We start from the raw sequence: 22548 nt of genomic DNA, 5'->3' as shown, positions 1-22548 counted from the left end.
CAGAACAAGTCCTCGACTTTTTAACTAGCCCTAAATAAAATAAAGTACATTGCTTCCAAGTTTTGAGGAGGTCCTCCAATGACATTTGCAGGATCAGAATTTGTTAAGGGACCAGGAAAAATGTAAATACACTTTTTTGTATATGTTATTCTGTTGATAGACTCCATCATCTGTTCCACAGTCATCTTTCTCTATCTGACCACACCCCCTTTCTGTGTCTGCAAAGGCTGTCCTAGCAAATTCTACGAGCTGCTGCTTTGCCTCAGTGCTGCTCCTAGGCCTCCTTGTAATACTAGTTGCTCCGCAGTGGTTTTGGATTAGTGTTCGGACAATGCCCACACTGCATCCTGGTATGTTAGCTATTTCTATGGATCCCAGACTTTAGATAGGTGTACATACAATTGGGAAAGATAGATGGCCATCCCTTTAGTTGCTAGACTCCCTTGCCATCCTTTGGTCTAGATTTTTCCTTAATAGCTCCCAATTTCTCAGGATCTGGCTGGAGTCCCTCCGAAATCAACACATGTCCAATGTAGGGAACCTCGGTTTTCCTCAGCATTCAGCCTAATATTCAGCTCCCAGAACCTGTTTAGAAGTTTCTGAAGCTTGGTATCATGCTCCACAATGTCATTTTACTTGACATCACTTTCTCCTACAGTAAGAATGTCATCTGCTACAATCTTGTTACCTAGGAGTCCCTCTAGTGCCTTGATCAGTTTACAGTGGAACACCTCTGCGGCCAGTTGCAAAGGAATGGCAAAGTTTGTTGGTTGGATGGATGGCTCATCTAGCTCAATGACACAGTGTGTTAGTATCAACCAGTTTCATGATGGCTCCTCTTTGCAGGCTTGCCAGTTCCTTCTTCAGTGACTCCAAACAGTGGAACTCTGTGTTTTGGTAGTCTCATGGACTGCACAGCAGGGTTTATTTCAAACTTCAGCCTGTCTTGTAGGTGTCCATCTTCTTGAAATATGTCCTGATATTCTGTTAGAATGCTGGATGGGGTCCATGGTGACTGTTCTCTCTCTTCTGTCATGCCAAGGATAGTTCTGGTGTTGTACTGTGATCAGATCCATGACTTCAACAGCAGTGGATAGTATGCCTGTGTGTCAACTAATATAAATTCCAAGTAATAACATCTCTTGTATCATTGGTTTCTTATTGACAGCCTGAATTTGCCCTCTGGCTTCAGAATGCTTTTATTGTACATCCCTAGCAATTGATCATATTTCTCCAGTGTAGTGTTGCATCTCAGTATTGCTAGGATTACTTTGCAGCTGGCTGCACAATCTATCTCAAATCAAATCGGTTGTTGACCTAAAAGCATATCTGCAGATATGGCAGTTGAATGGCTGGCAGCCTTCTTCTGCAGTGTGTGTACATTTAGTGTCTTTTAGATCTGCTAATGTCACATTGCAGTTATCCTCCTCTTCACTGGAAATTTCAACATCCTGAATTTCTGCATGTACTGCTGTTTTTTTTTTCTTCCTAGGGTAGCTGTGGCAGGGGAGCATAAAGTAACTCTATTTCCCACACCCCTTGCACCACTGCCCATAGGTATTTTCCTTTTCTGCCTTTCATGTTGCTTTGTAAAGATGCTAGACCATGATGATTGCATCCTCAGTTGTCTCTGTCCTGTTTCTTGGGTTTCTTTAGCTTGAGCCTGTGTACATGTTCTGCCCTAGAGGCTATTGTTTTTTATCCTTTCCCTGGACAGTTCAGCTACCCTTGCTGGAGGCATTTCTCTAGGGTTAGATCTGTTTCTCTCAGCAATCTCTTCTGTAAACTGGAAACCCATGTCCTACAAATGATCCTGTCTCTGCTTATGGAACTTTTAAAGTTTCCAAAGTTACATGTGGAAGCCACAATTCTCAGCTCTGTAATGTAAGTATCTATTTCTTCTTCTGCATCTTGGTTTTGGGTAAAAAAACAGTATCCCTACACAATTTCATTCTGTTGGGGTCACAGTACTCATCCAACACCTTTATCAGCATTTCCTGTGTTTGGGGTATTATTTCAGATAACAGTGTTTCACTCACTTCTTGTCCTTTCCCCCCCTCCCAATGAGATAAAAATAAAAAAATTTTTAAAACTACCTTAATTTTCTCATCTTTATCCCCATAGCCAGCTTATATATAACTCAATTTCTAATTCCACTGCTTCTATGCTTATGAATTTTTTTTTTGGTCTGGGAATCAAGCTTTTCTGGTGGCTTGAGTCCCTCCGTGTTGCTTGATTGATCTATTTCTAGCTGCTGCTTTGTTTTCCTTTCACTCATACTCTCTTCCTCACTGTGCATCTCTGTAGACTGACTACCACCACCGTATTTCCTGAACCTTGTCTTGGGAGAGGACTTCATGATTCTAAAATTAAACTGGCTCCTTATTAAGAGAACTATTTACAGAGGTTCTATGCTTGCAGCTAGCATTCCAGCCATGTGCAAAGAGACTGACTTCCTGGAAACTCCTCAAAACTCTTCCTTCCTGAAACCTGTGCTTCTCTCTCCAAGCTCTATGCAGGTTGCTACAGCAATGTACAAGGCGTAGAGCAGTGAGAGGTGGGAAGGACAGGCACACTGGCTGCCTATCCCACCGCCATGCTCCAATCACTAGAAGCACCCAACACAATCATTACATGCAGCCCAACATCTAGACTTCAAGGGGCCTTATTGACAGAGAGAGTTGGTGGGGAATCAGTTGAAGATGCCTGGGTCAGCTGTTGTGATGACTTGGAGTAGCTATGGGGAATCTGGTGGAGCTGGTTAGGGAATGAGGGAGGCTAGTTCCTCACCTCACACTGCTGTTGGTTCAATTACCTATCACCTCCGCCTTCTCCTCCTCCTTTACCCAGCTGTTCCTTCCTGGTGGTATCCATCAGGAAGAATGGTGTGACAAGAGGAGGAGAGTCCGCTTAGCTGCCTGCTCATCAGGTGCCATGGCAGACCAGTGGTAGGATGAGCAACTGCAGGCATACCTACTGCTTGCCCATAGGTTAGCTGATTACGTGATAATTCTGCTGCGATGCAGGGCAGGCAGACAGGAGCCTGCAGGGAGAATGATCCCATGAGATGCATGGATAAATGAAATAAACTGACTAGGCTGTGTTTCATTTCTCAGCTCGGAGGGGAAAGGCAGAATTAATTAAGAGTGAATTTTTTTTTAAAATCCCTTCCTATTCAAGAATCTCAGATATCACTTGTTACACCAGGAAGGATTTTTCCCCAAATATTATTTTAAACTAGACTTGACTGCTTCCCTGTGTCTCCAGTGTGCATATACAAGCTCTGTGGCTTCAGCCTACCACCTCTTTGAAGAACAAATGCTGCCTTGGCACTGCACCAGACTCATCAGTTGAATATCTGTATCCCAGGGAAAAAGGAGAGTGAGCTCTGCCTGCCTCCATTGTCACCACAGTTGATGTAACAATCTGCATTGCTTGCAATCTGCCATTACCTTCCTCTGCTAATCACATTTTCAAAAGGGCTGAATATTGCCACAGTCTCCCCATAGCAGACCCAGTGTACCCAAGGGGTTCAGGAGAGCCTGCTCACCTGCTTCTGACATCTGGCTTGATTTTACCTGCTAATTCACTATAGCTGCACTACTTATTATGAAGTATTATTATTATTAACGATGACTTAAGTATCAACAATGTGCTTGGTCTTATGAAACACAGGAAATAGAGCTGGTTCCTGCTCTGATGGGTTCATAATTTGAAAAAATTGCAGAGAAGATAGAACACTGTGAGACTCACAGAAATGGGAGTTGCAAATATGTTGGTTTGCTTGGGTTTTATATTTTGATTTTGACTGTTAGCTTACTTCCAATGATGAGCTGTAGAGACTTATCGTGAAGTCTGTGAGCCCCCTGTAAAAGAGATGGCCTTCTTTTTTTTAAATGAAAACTAAAGGTGAGATTTAAAAAAAGCATCTAATTGAATTAAGCACTTAAATCCCATTGAATTTAAATCAGACTTTGGCATCTAACTCACTTAGGCACTTTTGAAAATCCCACCCTAAATCTCTAGTACCCTCCCTCTTATTTTCCCTCAAAATTGCATTGGTTTTCATTTTTTCATGGCTAACCCTGGTTTTTGTTAATTGCCAACACTGAAAGGAGTATGCACCTCAGCTCCAGTGCTGTGGACAGCGTAAAGGAATATGCAAACAGTTTTAAAATAAAATAAGTTAGTAAAGTTTGATGTGTGCCCCAAATCCTCTCACAAGTCCTCCATAAAATGCTTAGATTGCTCTAGTGCATATTGGTGTGATAATTAAGGAGAGAAAATTAATTATCTATCAGGGAGGGAGAGAGACAGGAAAAAAATGTTTCACAGCAACCCCAAAAACATTACATCCTGTTTCAGTAGTTAAAATGATCAGCTATCGCCATTATTGCCAGGACTGCAACAGCTGCTCACAGGGGGATTTCCTTCTTGTAGGTGCACATGGGGATGTGTACCAGTAGCCTGAAGAAACTCTAACACTGACAACTGCTCTAGAATGCAAGAAATGGGGCAAGCTGCTTCTACACTGAGTTGAGAGAGCTATGACCACTGCAGCCTGCCTCTTGCCTCACCAGCGCATGCTTGCCTAGTCCTGACCCTGCCTGATGACCATTAAAATGGTACTTTGAATGAGCCTGAAATTTGTCAGCCAGTAGAAACCACTTTGACTAGCCTGAAGATACCTGTTTTCCTCCCCCTTCCCTCACACGATCTTCTTTACACATGTTCTCATCTTACATGTCCCACAAAAGCCTCCATTTCTACATATAACCCCTATATTTGTAGGAGTAAGGTAGCTGAGTATTTAAGGAAGAACTATTTTAAATAACCTTCCTCAATTAAATTCCTTGCAAATCTCCAGCTATTTGTACCACTTCCCAGTATACTACAGACAGCTTTACCCTTAATACTAAAATATAAATAGTGGACTATATTTTGCCATCTAATTTTAAATAGAATTCCCCAAAGGTTGGCCAGTGGTCTTGGTATACTTTTAAAATATATATATTTTAATGTTTTTTCAACAATGTATGTATTATAGAAATAATACAATGGTAGGGTTAACATGTTACCTAAAATCTGAGCCTAGTCGTTTTCCATTTTCTGGCTCTCCAGGATCTGGACACAAATTGGATGCCTGTTTAATACCTCCTTCATTTACTGTAAAAGAAAAGAAAAACAACACACTTTTAGGAATCCGAGAAATATGATGTTTTGGACAATTAATAGTTTGAAAAAAAATCATTTTAGCTACAATGTTGCTACTTCAAAAACACCAAACAGTTAGTATATTTTGGGGTAGATCACAATCTCCAGTTTCAATACATTTATTTTCTTTCAGTGATAAAGTGTGACTTTTAAAGTATGTTTTATATTTCTATACAGCAAATTCTAGAAGTCTTATGATAATAGAAAAAGTACCAAATAGCTCTGTTTATTTGCTCATCATCTTATTGAATCCATATACATATGACTTTTATTTCTTTACAAAAATAATATTTAAAGTTAATGAACTCTTCATTAACATTTACTGTAACTTGTGGGAAAATTTCCTCTGACCATAGTTCAGTAATGTCGCTCTTGCCTTCTCCCCTAGTGTCTGACCTGCTTGCCTTGTGTTGATGACAAAACTTCAGTGGAGTTGGGTCAGGTCGGCCTTAATTAGTGGTGTGAATCCAAATATCTCAGAATTTGGAGACATGGGGGAAGCTTCAAGATCTGAACCAGGTTTGACTTTCACAAATTTCTTAAAATGAACGAAACCAAATCCTCAGAGCTAGATATTACCAAACCATGGGGGTTTGAAATCTTTATGTGGATTTTAACTTTTTAGCTTGGATTCATCTCTTCTTATTAAAAAAAAGATTAAGAACTGATCCAGTGCCTTTTACACACACAACCTTTTATTTTAGTGGAATCTATGCACATATGAAGAGTCTAGTATTGATACCTACATTAGTGTATTTTTAAATAGTTTGCACTGTCTAGTTTTGTCATATTTTATACATCGTGTTTGTTCTACTATAAAAAAATGAAACATTTATAGTTTGCAAGAGTTGCAATTCCAAAAAATACTTCTAGCCCAGTTTAGTTCTGTTTGTCCTAGTCGTACACTGAATTAAGAGTTGATGATCATGAAATAAATCCATATCACAGGAGGCTGGTCAGCTGCTACCTGAGGCTTAAGATGAAACTATTTTTAATGTTTTCAAAACTAAGTGATGTGAAGCCAATGCATTTATGTTAAGAGGAAAAGATATTTAACCTGCCTTTATTTCTGATGAGTTAAGTCAATGGGCTTTGGCATAGCAGGGTGACAGCTTTCAACATAATAAAATAAAACTCCTTTGGGAGAAAGGGTTTATATATAATTAAGCTAATCAGAAATGACTTATTCACACAATTTTTTAAAAATGATTTTATATGAGAGAGAGAGAGAGAGAGAGAGAAAACCACTTGTTTCTAATTAATTACATCTAAACTGTCAGAGTCCATCTCTGCAGGAATAACAGTTTGACACAGGCTGACATTAAGGTACCCTGAAATAGTGTACTCCCCACCTATCTTTTTCCATGGCCCCACGTGAGGAATTGCCATAGGAGTGTTTGAAGGACTCTCCCTTGCCTTGAACATGGGGTACTTGTACTCACAAAAGGTGGTAAAATTAACTCAATAGTCATAGGTGAGGTCAGGACCATACAACGAAGGTGAAAGGATGAGGAGCAAGTGATCATTATTTACTTTTTCTTCAGTAGTTGGGGCCCTTTTCAACCAATGGACCCTCACCTCAGCCTTTGCTGGCTGTGGCCATACTATTCAGACTCTCTGTCCTGAAAGAGCTACAGCATAGATGGTCTGATATTGGCAGCAAGCAAAGGTAAGTGCCTGTTCATCCACATTGGAATACAAAGGGCTAGCTGGATTTCCACGTTTGTGACTGGAAAGGAGTTTTCCATTAGCAGCACATTAGCTGAAGAGTCAGAAGGTTTTTTTTTCACTTTACTCTGAGAAACTTAATGAGACTCGTGGGTAGGTTGAAAGTGTGTCACCCAGAGAAAGCAAATTTCTTGCTACCATTGAAGGATCCATGTGTTTGGCAGTTATGGTTCTGCCATCAATTAGAGTCCATATGGACAGTCCAGGAAGAACTTGTTATTTAGAACTTTAGATGGCAATCCATGTTGGAGTACTTTGTGTGTCTTGTATGGTCCCAAAGTCCAAGGCAGGGCCTGGGGAATTAAAGAGGCAGTTAGTGGCTAGTCCACATAGAATGGAACATTACCACTGTGCACAGGCAGAGGAATTCTTAGGTGACACTGACTCTCTACTTAGGAGGAATTCTAAAATGAAATTATGTTTATGGGTGGGGTAGGAGCGGCCTTCAGTTAAGATTTTGTGTGATTAAAAGTTTATTAAAATTGTGGCCAGAAGCTTTTATTGGTGCTGGCCCCAGGCAATAGTACTCAGGAAATAACTGACATGACATCCCAGAATGTGATTGGAATATACAATATTTAGGGGACATTTAACATTATTGTACTATATGCATATGTAGATGCAAGAATTTATTTTATTATGACTAAATGAACAGGACAAAAATCCAGCTTTAAACAGGACTTCCTATTTTATTGTATTTCATCTTTCAGTATTTGAAATAGAATATTTTATTCTTGTACTCTGCATAATTCTCAAAAATGGTAATACTGTGGAAATGTATGTAAAAAGAGCAGTTTCTGTACTGATTTAACAGCATGAAAACAATTGGATTCTACACATTTCAGCTAAAATAACAAGCCTGAGAAAGTGTGTGCTGCTTTATGCCTAAACTGTTTCATTCTTAATGAAATACAATGAAATAGAACTTAACATGATACATGGGTATATTTTATATTCAGAATTTTCTGAAAGACTGTACTGAAGGAAAAATTATCAATCTAACAATTAAAATCACACACACTACATTTAGAACTTCAGAACAACAACAACAAATTATAATTAGAATTCATTAAACTGACAACTCTAATTTTGGCCACAATACAGCAAAGTGTTTTAAGCACATGCTTCGATCCCATCCCTATTCATGTTCATCCCTAAACATGCTTGGCCAAACATGAAAGGTCCACTGAGTCTGGAGCCTTTGTACTGTTGATGTAGAATGAGACCACACATAAAACTTGACTTTTTTTTTATTATAAAAATATAACTACTTTACAGTTTCCCACTTTTCCCATTATCCCATACAGTCCTGTGACAACTGTTAATGGGCATTTTATTGTAAACAATGGCGTATCATGAGTGAGGCATTCTTTCATGGTCTGAGCATGGGACTGGGAGCCAGATATTGCTGAGCAGTAATTCAGACTCTCACACCAATCCCCTTATGACTTTGGGCGTTAGTCCGACCATTTGTAGAGTGAGGATGATGCTTATATATATATCTATCACAAGGGTATATACGATTAATAATGGCCTTGCTCATGCAAACACTCATGCACATGCTTAATGTCTTCTCACAGGAAGAATCCTAATGGTTTCAGGTGCCTTAAACTAAGCATTGAAAGAGTGTTTTGCAGGTTCAGGGGTTGAAATTGTAAAAATCTTTGTAGGTGAAAAACACCATATACATGTTTTCTAGTTTGTTGTGTTTATGGTGTGTATTGAAGTAAGACAGAGAGAAGAAACATGAAAACTGTCTCAGGACAGTAGTTTCCTGAGGCTTAGATAATCCAAGACAGTAATTTAAGGTAGCCATTTATTGATATTATTACAAATAACAGATATATACATAATCTTCTCCGTTGAACCGTTAGATAGTAGAGGGACAGTCATTCATTTTAAAACACTGTGTTCTTTCATTGTTCTGCATACAGTGCTCTCACTGGGGTCCCATTGAGAATTCTCTCCAACAATCATTGGCACAATGTATTTTTATTGAAATATTGTCTTTTTATATATTTACAAAACAGCCTAAATGAACACAGAATTAAACAGAACGATAAAATTGAACATCTCTTCTAAAAACTTTGAATCTGTCTGACCAAGTTTTAAATCAACCAAAATATTTATCAATTCTTTGTAGGGGCTAGCTGCTCATTTGTGTTGTCCATTTCTGACTCCCTGCAAACCACAATACTGATACTTCAATTTTATATGGAATATCCACAAAATATCAGCTGTGTAAAACTTGACTGATATAAAGATTTGGCACTAAACACACTATCATAGCTTGAAGTTGCTAGCCACTAATGCATTAAAAGCTACATCTAGATATCTTAAAGTTGGTCATGAAATAAATGTGATCAATATATGGCAAAGCTAATAAATTAGTGGAAATGGAATCAATATGGAAAATTTGTATTTGGTCTAATAAGAAAATGATTGTGATGATATAACTCAATCTGTTATGTCAACCATTCTATTATCAATCTCTGTCTACATATATTTATATTTTACAGTTTTATATATTTTCAAATAGGCTTGTCTCTATTTTACTGTATTTCATGTCTTACAACCACCTTACTTTCCCGTGAGCCAACGGTGTGAAAATAATATGGATTTTTTTTAAAAGCATCTTAACACATTTTTGAGATACAAAAGAAAAAGGTTCCAGAGTTGTTTAGGTGATACTCTTTACAGATAAATTAAATCTGGCAATATTGTAAACTGCTATGATAAACTGAATTGAAGTGTGGCTTATTTTATTACTTTTACTTCGTAAAAGCTATAGGGACTTGCCACTTTAGGAAACCTTTATCTAAAAATGCATGACTCGCATGCTGACAATTTAAAACCTACAAGCTGAAATTCCATTGAAATGCATTTTCTTTGGGAAAGTCACTGTCATGATAAATCCTGGAAACTGACCTCAAGACTGATATCTCAGGCAAATATTATCAGCGCAAATATATCCTGCCTAGGGTGCATGCAAAAGCACGCAAATTCAATAAGTCTTTTCCCTCCGCCATGAATAATAATGAAATGTGGACACATGGTATGCATTTAGCCCATATTTATTTAACTAATTATTTAAATATTTTAAATGTGGTTCTACTCTGTAAAAATGGCATCTTCTTTCTCAACAGATCTTCTCCTTGATACATTCCGAGGCATATCTGCTTACTCTAGTTACTTGAAAAAAGTTCTTACAACTTTCAGTCTTGTTAGCCTTGCAGATTAAACACAACAAACATGAAGTGAGCTGGATTTTACTCCTCCTGTGCATTATCAAGGGCTTGATACTGCAAGGTGCTGAGCACACTCAACCTGTTTGCTAGGGCAGTTTACCAAGTTCTAATCTGAGCTGAGCCATCTGAAGGCAAAGAGACTGTTGGAATGACACTGAGAATATCATTTGAAGAAAATATGTCGTTGCACAGTTGTAACTGAGGGTGTACTCCAGGTTGAGTTTTGCAAGATTGGTAGTTAAGGGAAAGAGGGGATATTTTTATTTGCATACTCATCAGATTTGATCTGAAATCATTGAGACACAATAAACAGGCACCCATGATTTATAGAGAGCTTCCCTTCAGAGTAAAACCACACTTTAAAATTGACCATGCAGCTTGTAGAAAGATATTTAAGGCAGTTATATTATTGGAAATATATAAACATTTTTGAAAACACACACAAACAACATAGACAGCACAAACTTCACTCTTGCACTAGAAAAAAGTAACAAAAAGGAGTACACTCACAGATAGAAAACTTGTTGCTGTTGTCTTTCCCTGGAAACAATTTAAATCCTCTAGATTTAAAATCTATGGCCTTTTTCACTAGTTAAGAAAACAAACAAAAACATGTATCAGGTAATACAGTCTAAAAGATTTCATTTCAATTGATTATTCAATTTGTTATCATGGAAGTATGCAAGTTAGAGTAACTGCTTTCTAATAAGCCAGCATTATTTACCCCTAATGGAAAAAAACAAAATAAAACAAAAAAAGCCTTTTACACAAAAGAAAAGTACTCAGATCAGATTGTGTATAAGGTACAGGAAATGAATAACATTTACAGACATTACTTTTTCCCCTCCAGTGTATGCACAGTGCCTCTAATGCAAAACAAAAATGAAAGCTAAAGATAATAGTTTCCATGCATCATAAGTGGTTTTGTAAAACTTTGCCGCACAATTATGGAACCTGGTAAATTAATGACTGAATGAGTGCTTTGAAACAGGTATTTTCCTTACAGTTGGTACTAACATTTTTTTCCCTCTGAAATTTTCAAGAACTCTGCAATGGTATCTACTAATAAATTGTATAAATGCACTGTGCTATTCTGGAGATGTCCTATAAATAAGGTGTAAATGTTTCACAAGGAGGGTAGTTAACAACTGGAATAATTTACCAAGGGTTGTTGTGGATTCTCCATTACTGGGAACTTTTAAATCAAGACTGGATGTTTTTTCTAAAAGATATTGACTAGGGATTATTTTGGGGAAGTCCAAGGCCAGAAGGGGCTTCTGTAATCATCTATACTCCTGTACAACAGAGGCCAGAACTTCCCCAAAATAATCCCTAGTCAATATCTTTTAGAAAAAACATCCAGTCTTGATTTAAAAGTTCCCAGTAATGGAGAATCCACAACAACCCTTGGTAAATTATTCCAGTTGTTAACTACCCTCCTTGTGAAACATTTACACCTTATTTATAGGACATCTCCAGAATAGCACAGTGCATTTATACAATTTATTAGTAGATACCATTGCAGAGTTCTTGAAAATTTCATGTACAGGAGTATAGATGATTACAGAAGCCCCTTCTGGCCTTGGAATCTATAAATTATCTGAAATTTCTGCACTAACAGTCTATTTGATAATTTTTTTTAAACTTGTGTTAATCACATTATACCTAAAAGCATATTCACATCCAAATCATAGCCACAATTGTGAAGTCAATAGGTATCCCATAGACCAGGGATCGGCAACCTTTGGCATGTCAGGAAAATCCGCTGGCAGGTCGAGGTGGTTTGTTTACCTGCAGCATCCACAGGTTTGGCTGATTGCAGCTCCCACTGGTAGCGGTTCGCCATTCCAGGCCAATGGGGGCTGCTGGAACCAGCGGCAGCTAGCACATCCCTCGGCCCACGCCACTTCCTGCAGCCTCCATTGGCTTAGATGGGCGAACTGTGGCCAGTGGGAGCTACGATTAGCTGAACCTGCGGACAGTGCAGGTAAACAAACCATCCCATCAGTAGATTTCCCTGAAGGGCCATGTGCCAAAGGTTGCTGATCCCTGCCATAGACACAGAAAACTAATGGCAGGATGGGGCCCATATTACTACTCTCCCAACATATACTCTACAACAGAACACAACCAAAACAATATGCATCACAATGTTGGTTGTTCTCATGTCTCACTTACTAAAGTGACAACTAAAAAATTCACAATCTTATCATTCAAAAAACATGCTAAAATAGATCTTTAAACCTTGAATATTTTTTCAGGAATCCTTCTGCAACTCTAAAACATATACGGATATTTGGAAAGGTTTATTTGTGGATGTCCAAATAGCCTACATGTTGTTTAAAATAATAATAATAATAAAAAAAGCAGCTCCACAACAGTTCCAACTACCTACTTTAAATTTTTGCCTCATTTGTGACCCTACCTCTAACATGGAAGGTCCAGCTTTATCTATGAAATACAAGCTCATTTTCTATGATAACACATGCTTAGATCTTTCCTAACTAGAAAATCTAAATTCTGTTTTTGATAGTTTTATGATGTACATACTAATCCAGTTGGGACTATAACACCAACAATGACATTGGCTTTAAAAATAGAAGCATACTACTAAGGCCTGGTCTACACTGGGGGGGGGGGGATGTCGAACTAAGGTACGCAAGTTCAGCTACGCGAATAGCGTAGCTGAACTCGAATTACCTTAGTTCGAACTACTTACCCATCCAGACGCCGCGGGATCGAAGTCCGCGGCTCCCCCGTCGACTCTGCCACCGCCGTTCACGGTGGTGGAGTTCTGGAGTCGACGGGAGCGCGTTCGGAGTTCGATATATCACATCTAGATGAGATGCGATATATCGAACTCCGAGAAGTCGATCGCTACCCGCCGACCCAGGCGGGTAGTATGGACGTACCCTTAGCTACACTGCTTTTAACTGAGTGCTTTGCACTTAAAATATGCTCAACTATTCTAATTTTAGTTCTGCAATTGCCCCCTCTCTCTCAGAAACATTGATTTTTGAGGTCTATTATGGCCGATGATAGACCTTCCTTTCTTTCTGAATTAGCTCTGGAAATGCCCTTAGTTCTTGGGGCTGCATGGCTTTTTTCCTATACCCAATCAGTTCTGAGGAAGCATGGTTGTCTCTAGGCACAGTTGAAGCATTGATGTCAAATGAAAGAAGGAAAGAAAAACAAAAATAGAAAAGTCAAAAGGAGGAAAGGAAAAAAAGAGGAGAGAATGAAAGCACAGGAGAGAATGACAGGTTTCAGAGTAGCAGCCGTGTTAGTCTGTATCCGCAAAAAGAACAGGAGTACTTGTGGCACCTTAGAGACTAACAAAAGGAGAGAATGGTTTTCTTTGAAATAGTCAGATGACTATCTGTGATATTTTCTCCAAGTAAATAGTGCAGCCTGCTGCAAAAATGTGTTAACTAAACTAAACTAAACCAAGCCAAAAAGAAGGTTTATCTGGAGTTTGGGTGCATTGTATCCAGGATATTTTCAACAGTGGATGCATCATAATTACAGTCCAAACGGCAGCAGGAGTTGTACGTTGTCTGCAGGGAACTATTGAAGATGAAGTCTGAACAAGGCAAAGATTAAAAATATATATCAGGGAAAGCTGAGCAAAGCAGATGAACAATGGGAAATATATGACAAAGGAACTTTTAAGCAACCATTACACTTATTTTACAAGAGGAAATAGTATCCAAAGGGATTCTTAAATGTGACATGAACAAAAAAAGTAGCTGAATTACTTTAAAATAATCATACATGAAAAGTGCAAGATTTCAGAAGGAAAAGTATCCAAGGAACTTAAAAAAGTTGAAATGACAGTTTGGGACGCGATCAAATACCTACAGACATTTATCTCTCTACATTTTGGGGTAAGAAACTGTGCTTCTCTCTGTGTTTGGAAAGTGTCTAGAACACAAAGAGCTAAGCTGTAAAATTCGGTTTGATATGTTGATCTCATATACTGATTGTATTCCCCAGAAACAGCAATAAAACAATGCACATGGAGTAAAATGGTTGCTGAGATGTTACTGTCGCTCCGCAAAACTGTGATTTTTCTCAATTTTTCTCCAAAACAAATCTCTATCCAAAGGGCTCTCTGCAAAGAATTCCAGGAGGAAGGAAGGTATGAACTTTATCGAGGGCCGGCTCCAGGGTTTTTGCCACCCGAAACCGAAAAAACAAAAAGAAACCCAAAAAAACCACACCACGATAAGCTCTACCGCCATTGCTTAAGTCTTCTGCAGCAATTCAGTGGCTGGTCCTTCTCTCCAAGAGGGAGTTAGGGACCTGCCACCGAATTGCTGCCAAAGAGCCGGATATGCTGCCCCTCTCCATTGGCTGCCCCAATGCTGCTTGCTGGGCTGGTGCCTGGAGCTGGCCCTGACTTTATCCCAAACCAGTACAGGATTTCCAACTGGAATAGCAGTGTGGCCCCTCTACACCTAGTTCATGGGATTTCCAAGTCATAGTATCTGCATAAACATGGATCTAGAGACCTACCCATCACCTCCTGGCCTTTTCCCAGAACTGCCCTCTTCAGAGCTGGCATGGAGCCCCCACATAAATACATAAGAGCATGGATATCTTCCTGTATGGCCATTCTCACCATACATCCAGAAACAGTACAATGGGAGTATTCAACAATGTAGGGCCTCACTTACTGCAATGAATTTCAATCTCAGGTTTTGGAGAAAATATACCCTTCTTTATTTCCTTGCAAATTATCAAACACAAGGGAGAAAGTAGCATTGCAAATGTTTGGGTCTTCTTTCCCTTTCTTTAGCACCAGGACATAGTATCTGCTCTTTATGCAATAACTACATGGCTTCTCTCTGAGATTCATTTGAACAAAGGAAGGAGTGTTCTGGGGAGGAAAATGGGGTAGAGTTTGAGAAGTTTAATGCAAAATTTAAAATGCTTATTAGAGTTTCTTGCCTGCACTTTGTTCAACTCCTGCAGGGATTTTCACAAGAGCAGGCATCAGCATGCTAAGGCCTTTGCATGCTGTTGGGAAGATAAGACACACAGAACTCCTGCAGATATTTGTATCCTGAACAAGACAGTAAAGGGATTTTTTTTATTTTTACTTACAAAAAGATTATTTTCCTGTGTGTCCCCTAACAAGGGCAATCAAACTGTCAACCAGAAGTTATAAAACATATTGAGCTTGAACATACACTAAACTATATTCTAAGCTGGTTTACAGACCACACACACAAATATATACTAAATATACCCCAAATCATTTTGCAAACTATCTAGAAACTATAGTGGATGCAGGGAGATGATTACAAACCAGCATGTGCACAAAAACATCATTGGCAACCAATCCTATGAGATGTTGAGCGCCTCACCTTGCCAGAGGCACACATTATCTCACAGGATCAGGTCTTTATACATAATTGACCCAATTCTTGGTTGTCCAGTGTCTCATTATGCTAGTGGAAATGGGCCCTGGGGAATATCCTCAGTTGGTATATACCAGTCAAATACATCTTGACTCCCCCTCCACTCCAACAGGGCATGCAGGTGTAGGGAAAACAGAGCATCACCAAAACACACTGCACTCCAACAAGTCTCAGAATTTAGCCATTATCTTGTTATACTGTGAGGAAGTGTTGAAATAATCTATAGCCTTTTCTATGGCACACATAATCTATCAGAAATCCTGACAAACATAAATGTATTTATCCTCACAATGGTGTTGGTCATGCCCAAGTTGTCTGAGTACCCAATGGCTTGAGCTGCTCATAGTCTGGGGGATGAGTGCCCAAACAACATTTTCCATTGTTCCCAGGAAGTGGGGTGATTTTCTGAAGGTTCTGGGAGCTGAGATTGCTCACTGCAAAGAAGAGGGAGAAGGGCATGTGGTCTCAAGAACAACGGGTTAGGTTGGGTATAGTAGAAGGAGCTTGCCCACATAACATCCATTTACATTCATGAGAAAGGCATACTGAGATCATGGACCTATTACTGTATCCCCTTCCTTTCAAATATAATATTCAAGCAACTCATCTCATGCAGAAATGGCAATATGGTCAAAGAGTTTGCATAAAATACTTCAGTCAACAAATCACCCCCAAACTGCTCTTATGTACCTTGTTCCAGTCCAAAGCATTTTAGCCCAAGTTATAAACCCATAAGCTTTCTCATGTGAAGGTGAACAAGTGCTTAAATACAGTAGCATCGGGCTACCCAATTATCCTTCCTGCCTCAAATCCTATTATTAGATTATTGTTTCTCAGAAATTAAAATGCACATTTTCTTAATTAAAGGGTTCGTACAGAGCTTAATATACTATAAAACATGAACCTCATATGTCAAGTTTATTTTGTACACTCCTCAAGCTGATTATCACAAATTAACTTTCATGCTACTAAGCCAAAGCACCTAAAGGTGAAATCTCCCCACTTCCTGAACTGAGTAATTTGTCTGGATGGGGGAATGGGAGAAGAGTCCACTTGACAGTATGTGGACATGCTGTGCAAATGCTATTGCAGCCTAAGGGCAGAAATAGGCTCTACAGTCCTAGTGTCTTCCTCTGGCTTCATAGCAAGGCTCCATCTTAGAATAAAACCAACAGAGTTCTATGGAAATGCAGTAGGGGTCTATAAATTAATACCTATAGAACTGAAAAGAGTATAAGATACTTTCCATATGTTTTTAAACATAACATTCTTCAGCAGGGATATAATTCCCTATTAAAATCTGCAGGGTGGTTTAAAAAAAAACAAAAAACAAACAAACAAAAAAACTAGAGAGAGTGTATTATTTGCTATTACCGGTAAATTCTGTAGGGCTTCTCCATACACAAAGTACATTGCAAAGGAGGGATGTGCCTCATGAAATCCTGGAGCAGAGCCACACCAGTTTACCTTCTAGAGGGCCTGGTGTACCAATGCATGAAGAGGAAGGATTTGCCTCTTTGTGCACAACATGGGTTTCATCATAGTTATTTCAACTGACTGGATGGAAAATATATTTCTGTAATGTATGACTACTAGGAAAATATTTAATGCAATATTTACTATTTTTAGAGTTTCAGAAGAAATGTTACCCTATTTTTGCTAAACTAAATAGTTAGTTGTTTATCCAGCTAATCTGTATGTAGATTAATATCTTTGTCAACTGTCATGAAACATGGGCATGATATAGTAATTAGATTTTTATGAAGGCCATACTCAACATTCATTTATTACATTGGGCTTGTTGCTTGCATAGTCTTGGAAGGAAGGAGAATTTTGGAAAAAAATCTTTATGTTTTTTTAAGTGGTAGCTTTGTCTGGCAATAGCATCAGCTTTATACACTCTTTTTTACTGTAACATCGTCAGCTACAACCAGCAATTGAAGGGTTACTGTTCTCATTTTTTTTCATTGGTACAACATGACATACATTAAAAGCATAATAAAGATGAGAATGATCCCCACAATTTGAATCCAGGTCCAAATTTGCCCAAAAGCATTAAGATTCAGCATTTTGATTTGGCACACTTCTAAATAAAATGAAATAATATTTAGTGTATTGCAAACCTTGTATGGACAATATCAAAATAATCTTTAAAACATCCATGTGAAGAATGTACAGTTATCTGCTGTCATGACCCTAGGTTTTCTACATCTCAGGCTCCATCAAGCTTCACACTTGGAGATTGTATATTGTTTCACACCTCGGTCTGTTCCCTTATTCCAAAGATCCTGTCCTCAGGAGCAAGGTGCTCACTGATAAATACAGTAGGTTCTCTTTGAAGGCCACTGCTGCAAAACTCAGTCACCACAGCTCTGCTCCAGACTTAATAACATCAGAGTTTGTTAACCATTAGAGGTAAATAAATACTTGAATGAACATATCTACAAATCATCTGGAAGTGCTCTCTTTACCTGCTAAAACAAAGGAAAGTCTGAGAAGATATCCCAGTTCAAACTTCATTCTCAGAAGCTTCTGGGTCCCATGTCCTCTGAACTTGATCTCAATGCCACCTACCCCATAGCTCGCACTCCTACAGACTAGTCTCTGGTGTCCAGAGCATCCACGCCTTACACCTTCATTGAGATCCCAGAAACCCTTTTTTTAGCCAGCAATCCTCAACTGTCCCTTCTAATGGTCTTCACCCTACTGCTGGAATGGTGGCTCCTAGCAATCATATGGGCCTTTACAATGTCCTTGGATATTAATCACATTCTCAGGTCCAACCACTGGTTTTGCTCCCCATAGCCCCACACATAAAATAACATTAGTTCAACACATTACATGACATACTCCATATAGCTATTTACAGATAAGGAATGAGATTAAAGGAAAAGTGACATGTCCAAGGCCACAGAAGGAGTGAGTGTCAAAGCCAGTATTTTAAGCTAGGTGTTCCTGTCTCCCAGTCAAGACTATGACTTGTATAGTATTTGTATAAACAAATACCAAATACAGACAGCTGTGATCTCAATACAATGAGTTTTGTAGGTATTCAGGTCTAACGGCCCTATTAACTACTAAATAGTAGTGTCACTACTAAGTACAAGATATGAATAGAGTGTTAACTACTTATGCTAAACATCCTGTTCAAACCTTGTATTTAGTAGTGACACTTCAAATTAGTTTTCCAGACCTGAAGAAAATCTTTTTTATAAAGTCATAGGAAAAATGACAGAATTATGTATTCCTTATTTTAAAATTCTCCTTTTAGTCCATCTACTATAAAAGGAAAACTGGAATCTGTCAAGTTCCACAGCAACCTTGACTATTGCAGGTATGGGCACAGTAATCTAATGGAGTCCCCATTTTCCATTTACTATAAATGTAGTTTACCACAGCTTTAAAAAAAAATGAAAATAGATAAATGTTGACTTAATTGAGATGGTGAAGTCAATAGAAGTTACAATTTCTAAACAAGGGGAGAGTTTGATCCTACAATACTGTAGAAGTAGGAATATTCAAAGAAAGGCAGAGAGACTATAATTGTCTAAAAATTCATGACAAGTGTTTGGACATGGTTCTCTGTTGCCCTGCACCATGTGTATTTACACCAGTGCAAAGTGAGTGCAGAATGTTACCAGATTAGGATAATGCCCCTTTACACTTGTTTTCCCCTTGTGTAAATAACTACACAAGGTGCAAGGCAATGGAGATACAGGCCATTTGTTTCTCTGAGGACGGATACAGGCGGAACTCAAAATACTTTTACTTTCATTCTCTGTTCCCCTCAAGCCTCTCTCAAGTCATACCCACTTGCAACCCAGACAGTGGATTAAAGATTAAAGATTAAATTTTAAGAACAAATCCTTAAATGATATATTGCAAATACATAATACTAAACTTCTGAGAAGGGTGGGGTACACTGTTTACTTTAACTAATTTCTAAGTGATTAGCATTCCTGAGGGAAAAACCAATGCCTACCAGGGTTAAAGGTGCTGCACACAGGTTAGGCCATGGAACACATGCTGAGAGATAAATGGGAGGTTCTGTACCTCTTTACTAGCTCTGTGCCCCTGGCAAACCACTTATTTCTAGCAGCTTGGCTTCACTGAAATCCAGCTACCATGGACTCCTGCTAGCCATGCTTGCCTAAGAACACCCTTTAGGGCAATCTCTGCTGCAGAGGAGTCTGTAGGTAGACAAAGTTTGAGGCTGTAATTATCTTTGTCTTAGGAATCATCACAAATTTGAAGGGGAAGCAATGTGCATGCCCCTCACCCTAATTCCCAGCTCACCAACTGTTCTCCCAGTTTGTTTGCTTCATGTCCTCTTTTTCCAAGCAATTCCGAGGACCAATTGAGAGGCCACCATGGGAGGAAAGGGAATATAGAGGATGCTGTCATAGAGGCAGCTGTGATCCCTTTTTATGAGGATCTAGGGGCATGATCTTCCACCCCAAATATATTTTCCCATTACTCCAAGATTTTGAAGCAACGCCACGATGGGAGGTGGCATCATGATTCCTAAAGAGGAAACGGAGAAGGAGTATAACATATATAGAAACTCTACCATAATAAACCACTAATGGCTAAAGGATTGAGAGAGATAAGAGTGTGGAAGCCACTTAGCTGACTGAGCCACTATGAGAGGGCCTAATACAATTTTGGGAGGCTGCCATAGAACAATTAGCTCTGACCCTAATGTTGGTGAAAACATCTTGACCGTGAGCCACATGTCAACTGATGCAGCAACGTCTGTCTGAGTCATTTTACAGCCTGAAAAAAAAATATCAGTAGGAGACATGAACTATTGTCACTATTCTTTGCAAAGGGATGATCCTTTTCAGATTCACAGATTCCAAGGCCAGAAGAGACCACTGTGGTCACCTCATCTGACCTCCATTTTAACACAGGTCTTAGAACTCTCTCAACAATATTACTAGAGTATATCTTTTAAAACATCCAATCTTGATTTAAAAATTGTCAGTGATGGAGAATGCATCACGACCCTTGGTAAATTGTTTCAATGGTTAATTACTCTCACTGTTAAATAATCATCATCAGCCTTCAGAGTTTCAGTCCCAATAGTTGACTATTTTTCTGCTTAACACCACATGCTATTAAGAAAAGGGACAATCAGACTATGAAGAGGAGTCCAAACTACTCTTAGGATATGGCTACACTGCAATTAAATACCCGTGGCTCGCCCATGTCAGCTGACGGGGCTTGGGCTATAGAACTGTTTAACGGAGGTGTAGATGTTTGGAGTCAGGCTGGAGCCCATGGTCTGGGGCCCTGCGGGTGTTTAATTGCAGTGTAGATATACCCTTATTGCCATTACATTTTGGTGTTTGAAATGGACTGGATTTAGGTTGTGCATAAAGCTTGAGAGGGTACTCTTCCTTGCCCCTCCCCCTACCCTTGTGACTCCTGCTCTTCATTTAGGCAAATGCCCCATGTGGAAAATTGCCTAATTCATGACACAGAGTAAAGACGATTTCTGCCTCAAGCAAATCCTTCTGTATGGAACAAAGTTAGGTTCCATACATTAATGTTTCTGTGCTTTTCCCACTGACGATATGATGGCACACAAATAAAATTATAAAAAAACCAGTTATACCCTTTCATTACCCCTGTTCAAAAAACAACATATAGTTATCCAAATCAAGGTGCCATCCACTAACATAATTATGTTGAATGGATAGAATGAAGGGAGGAGGAAATTATTTGCATACCTTATAATTTTTCTGACTAGAGGCTACTTTATAGTTTTTTTTCCCCTTTAGGCAAACAGTTTTATTCACAATGGAATAAAATGCAAATGAGAATGGATATAAACTTCCTTCCATAAAGTGAAATGCTCTGATAACTCAATGTATGCTATTTTATGCTTCAATGAAGCAAAATCTAAAGATGTAATTCTATACACAACATGTGTTGCATTAAAATGTAACTTAATTTTGTCTTCAGTTTTTAATTGAGCAGTTTTTAAGCATATATATTCTCATATCCCAAGATTAAAGCTAACTATGAAAACTTTCAGAGAATAAGTCTGAATGACATGGCATATGCCATATGTGATTTAATATGCAATTTTAAATGTCTTTTTTGGCTTTTATTTGAGTTAAATGTACACTAATGAGTCCCTGCAAAAGAAAAACAAAACATTTTTTCTCTAGCCTCTGTTGAAAAATGTGACCTATATAGAATGGAATTAGAACTGTAATGAATATCACTCTGCTGTAGTTGTCAACAAGACAGTATATTATAAACATTCCCACTTTACTATCTCTTCCAGGAACAAAAAAATAAAAATAAAAAATAAAAAAGCGTGCTGTTGATGTGTACATAGTTTACTGGCTCAGGTGGAAGTCATAACTAATACATAGAACAGGTTTATGATAGAGATTGCTATGATTATGAAATATACAAAAATGATAGATCCAAATCTGTGTCTGAACATAGACAATGAAGAATTTCATATATAGATTTTATATATGGGCACAGTACTGCACAAAAGGTGATGAAGGAACATATAGATTATATGGCATGTTTACAAGATTTTGAATAATTTGAAAGCTACTGGTATTTTCCATCACAGGTGCATGAAATCTCTCTCCAAAGTTTTAAAATGAAGGAAACAGAAAACAATTAAGATGCCTTTGTATTTATGTGTATTTTATATAATATATAGTTAAGTTAAAGGTAAATTATTGCACTGGTCTACAATTTTTGAGAAGTCGTCTGCTTCAGAGATAAAATGTGCTATTTATTATGTATTTTGATGTTCTGAATTCAAATATGACAATTAAAACAACTGATTGGCTACTGTTTCTAAGTTATGCAAATTTTTACATTTTATGTCTATGTATATTGTGTAGATAGTAGAGTTTTAATCATAAATTGTAAACCTAGGTCTTTTCATGTGTTTA

General features: G+C 38.4%; 1 protein-coding gene across 3 annotated transcripts in view; it reads right to left on the bottom strand.

Annotated features, from left to right (window-relative positions):
• CSMD3 (CUB and Sushi multiple domains 3) overlaps positions 1-22548 on the bottom strand; it is a 1155643-nt gene that overhangs the window by 709731 nt on the left and 423364 nt on the right. For 2 of the 3 annotated variants that reach the window (XM_045006341.1, XM_045006342.1), the window contains 2 exons: positions 10701-10778; positions 5079-5166 (listed from right to left, as the gene is read on the bottom strand). In XM_045006341.1, coding sequence (XP_044862276.1) covers positions 5079-5166; positions 10701-10778 — 166 coding nt within the window. The remainder of the gene's footprint in view (positions 1-5078; positions 5167-10700; positions 10779-22548) is intronic. The other variant, XM_045006343.1, reaches the window with a different exon arrangement.

The sequence above is a fragment of the Mauremys mutica genome, chromosome 2, assembly GCF_020497125.1.
Source record: "Mauremys mutica isolate MM-2020 ecotype Southern chromosome 2, ASM2049712v1, whole genome shotgun sequence".
Taxonomy (NCBI): domain Eukaryota; kingdom Metazoa; phylum Chordata; order Testudines; family Geoemydidae; genus Mauremys; species Mauremys mutica.
Note: the sequence above shows the minus strand (reverse complement) of the source record. Positions and strands in the feature narration are given on the sequence as shown.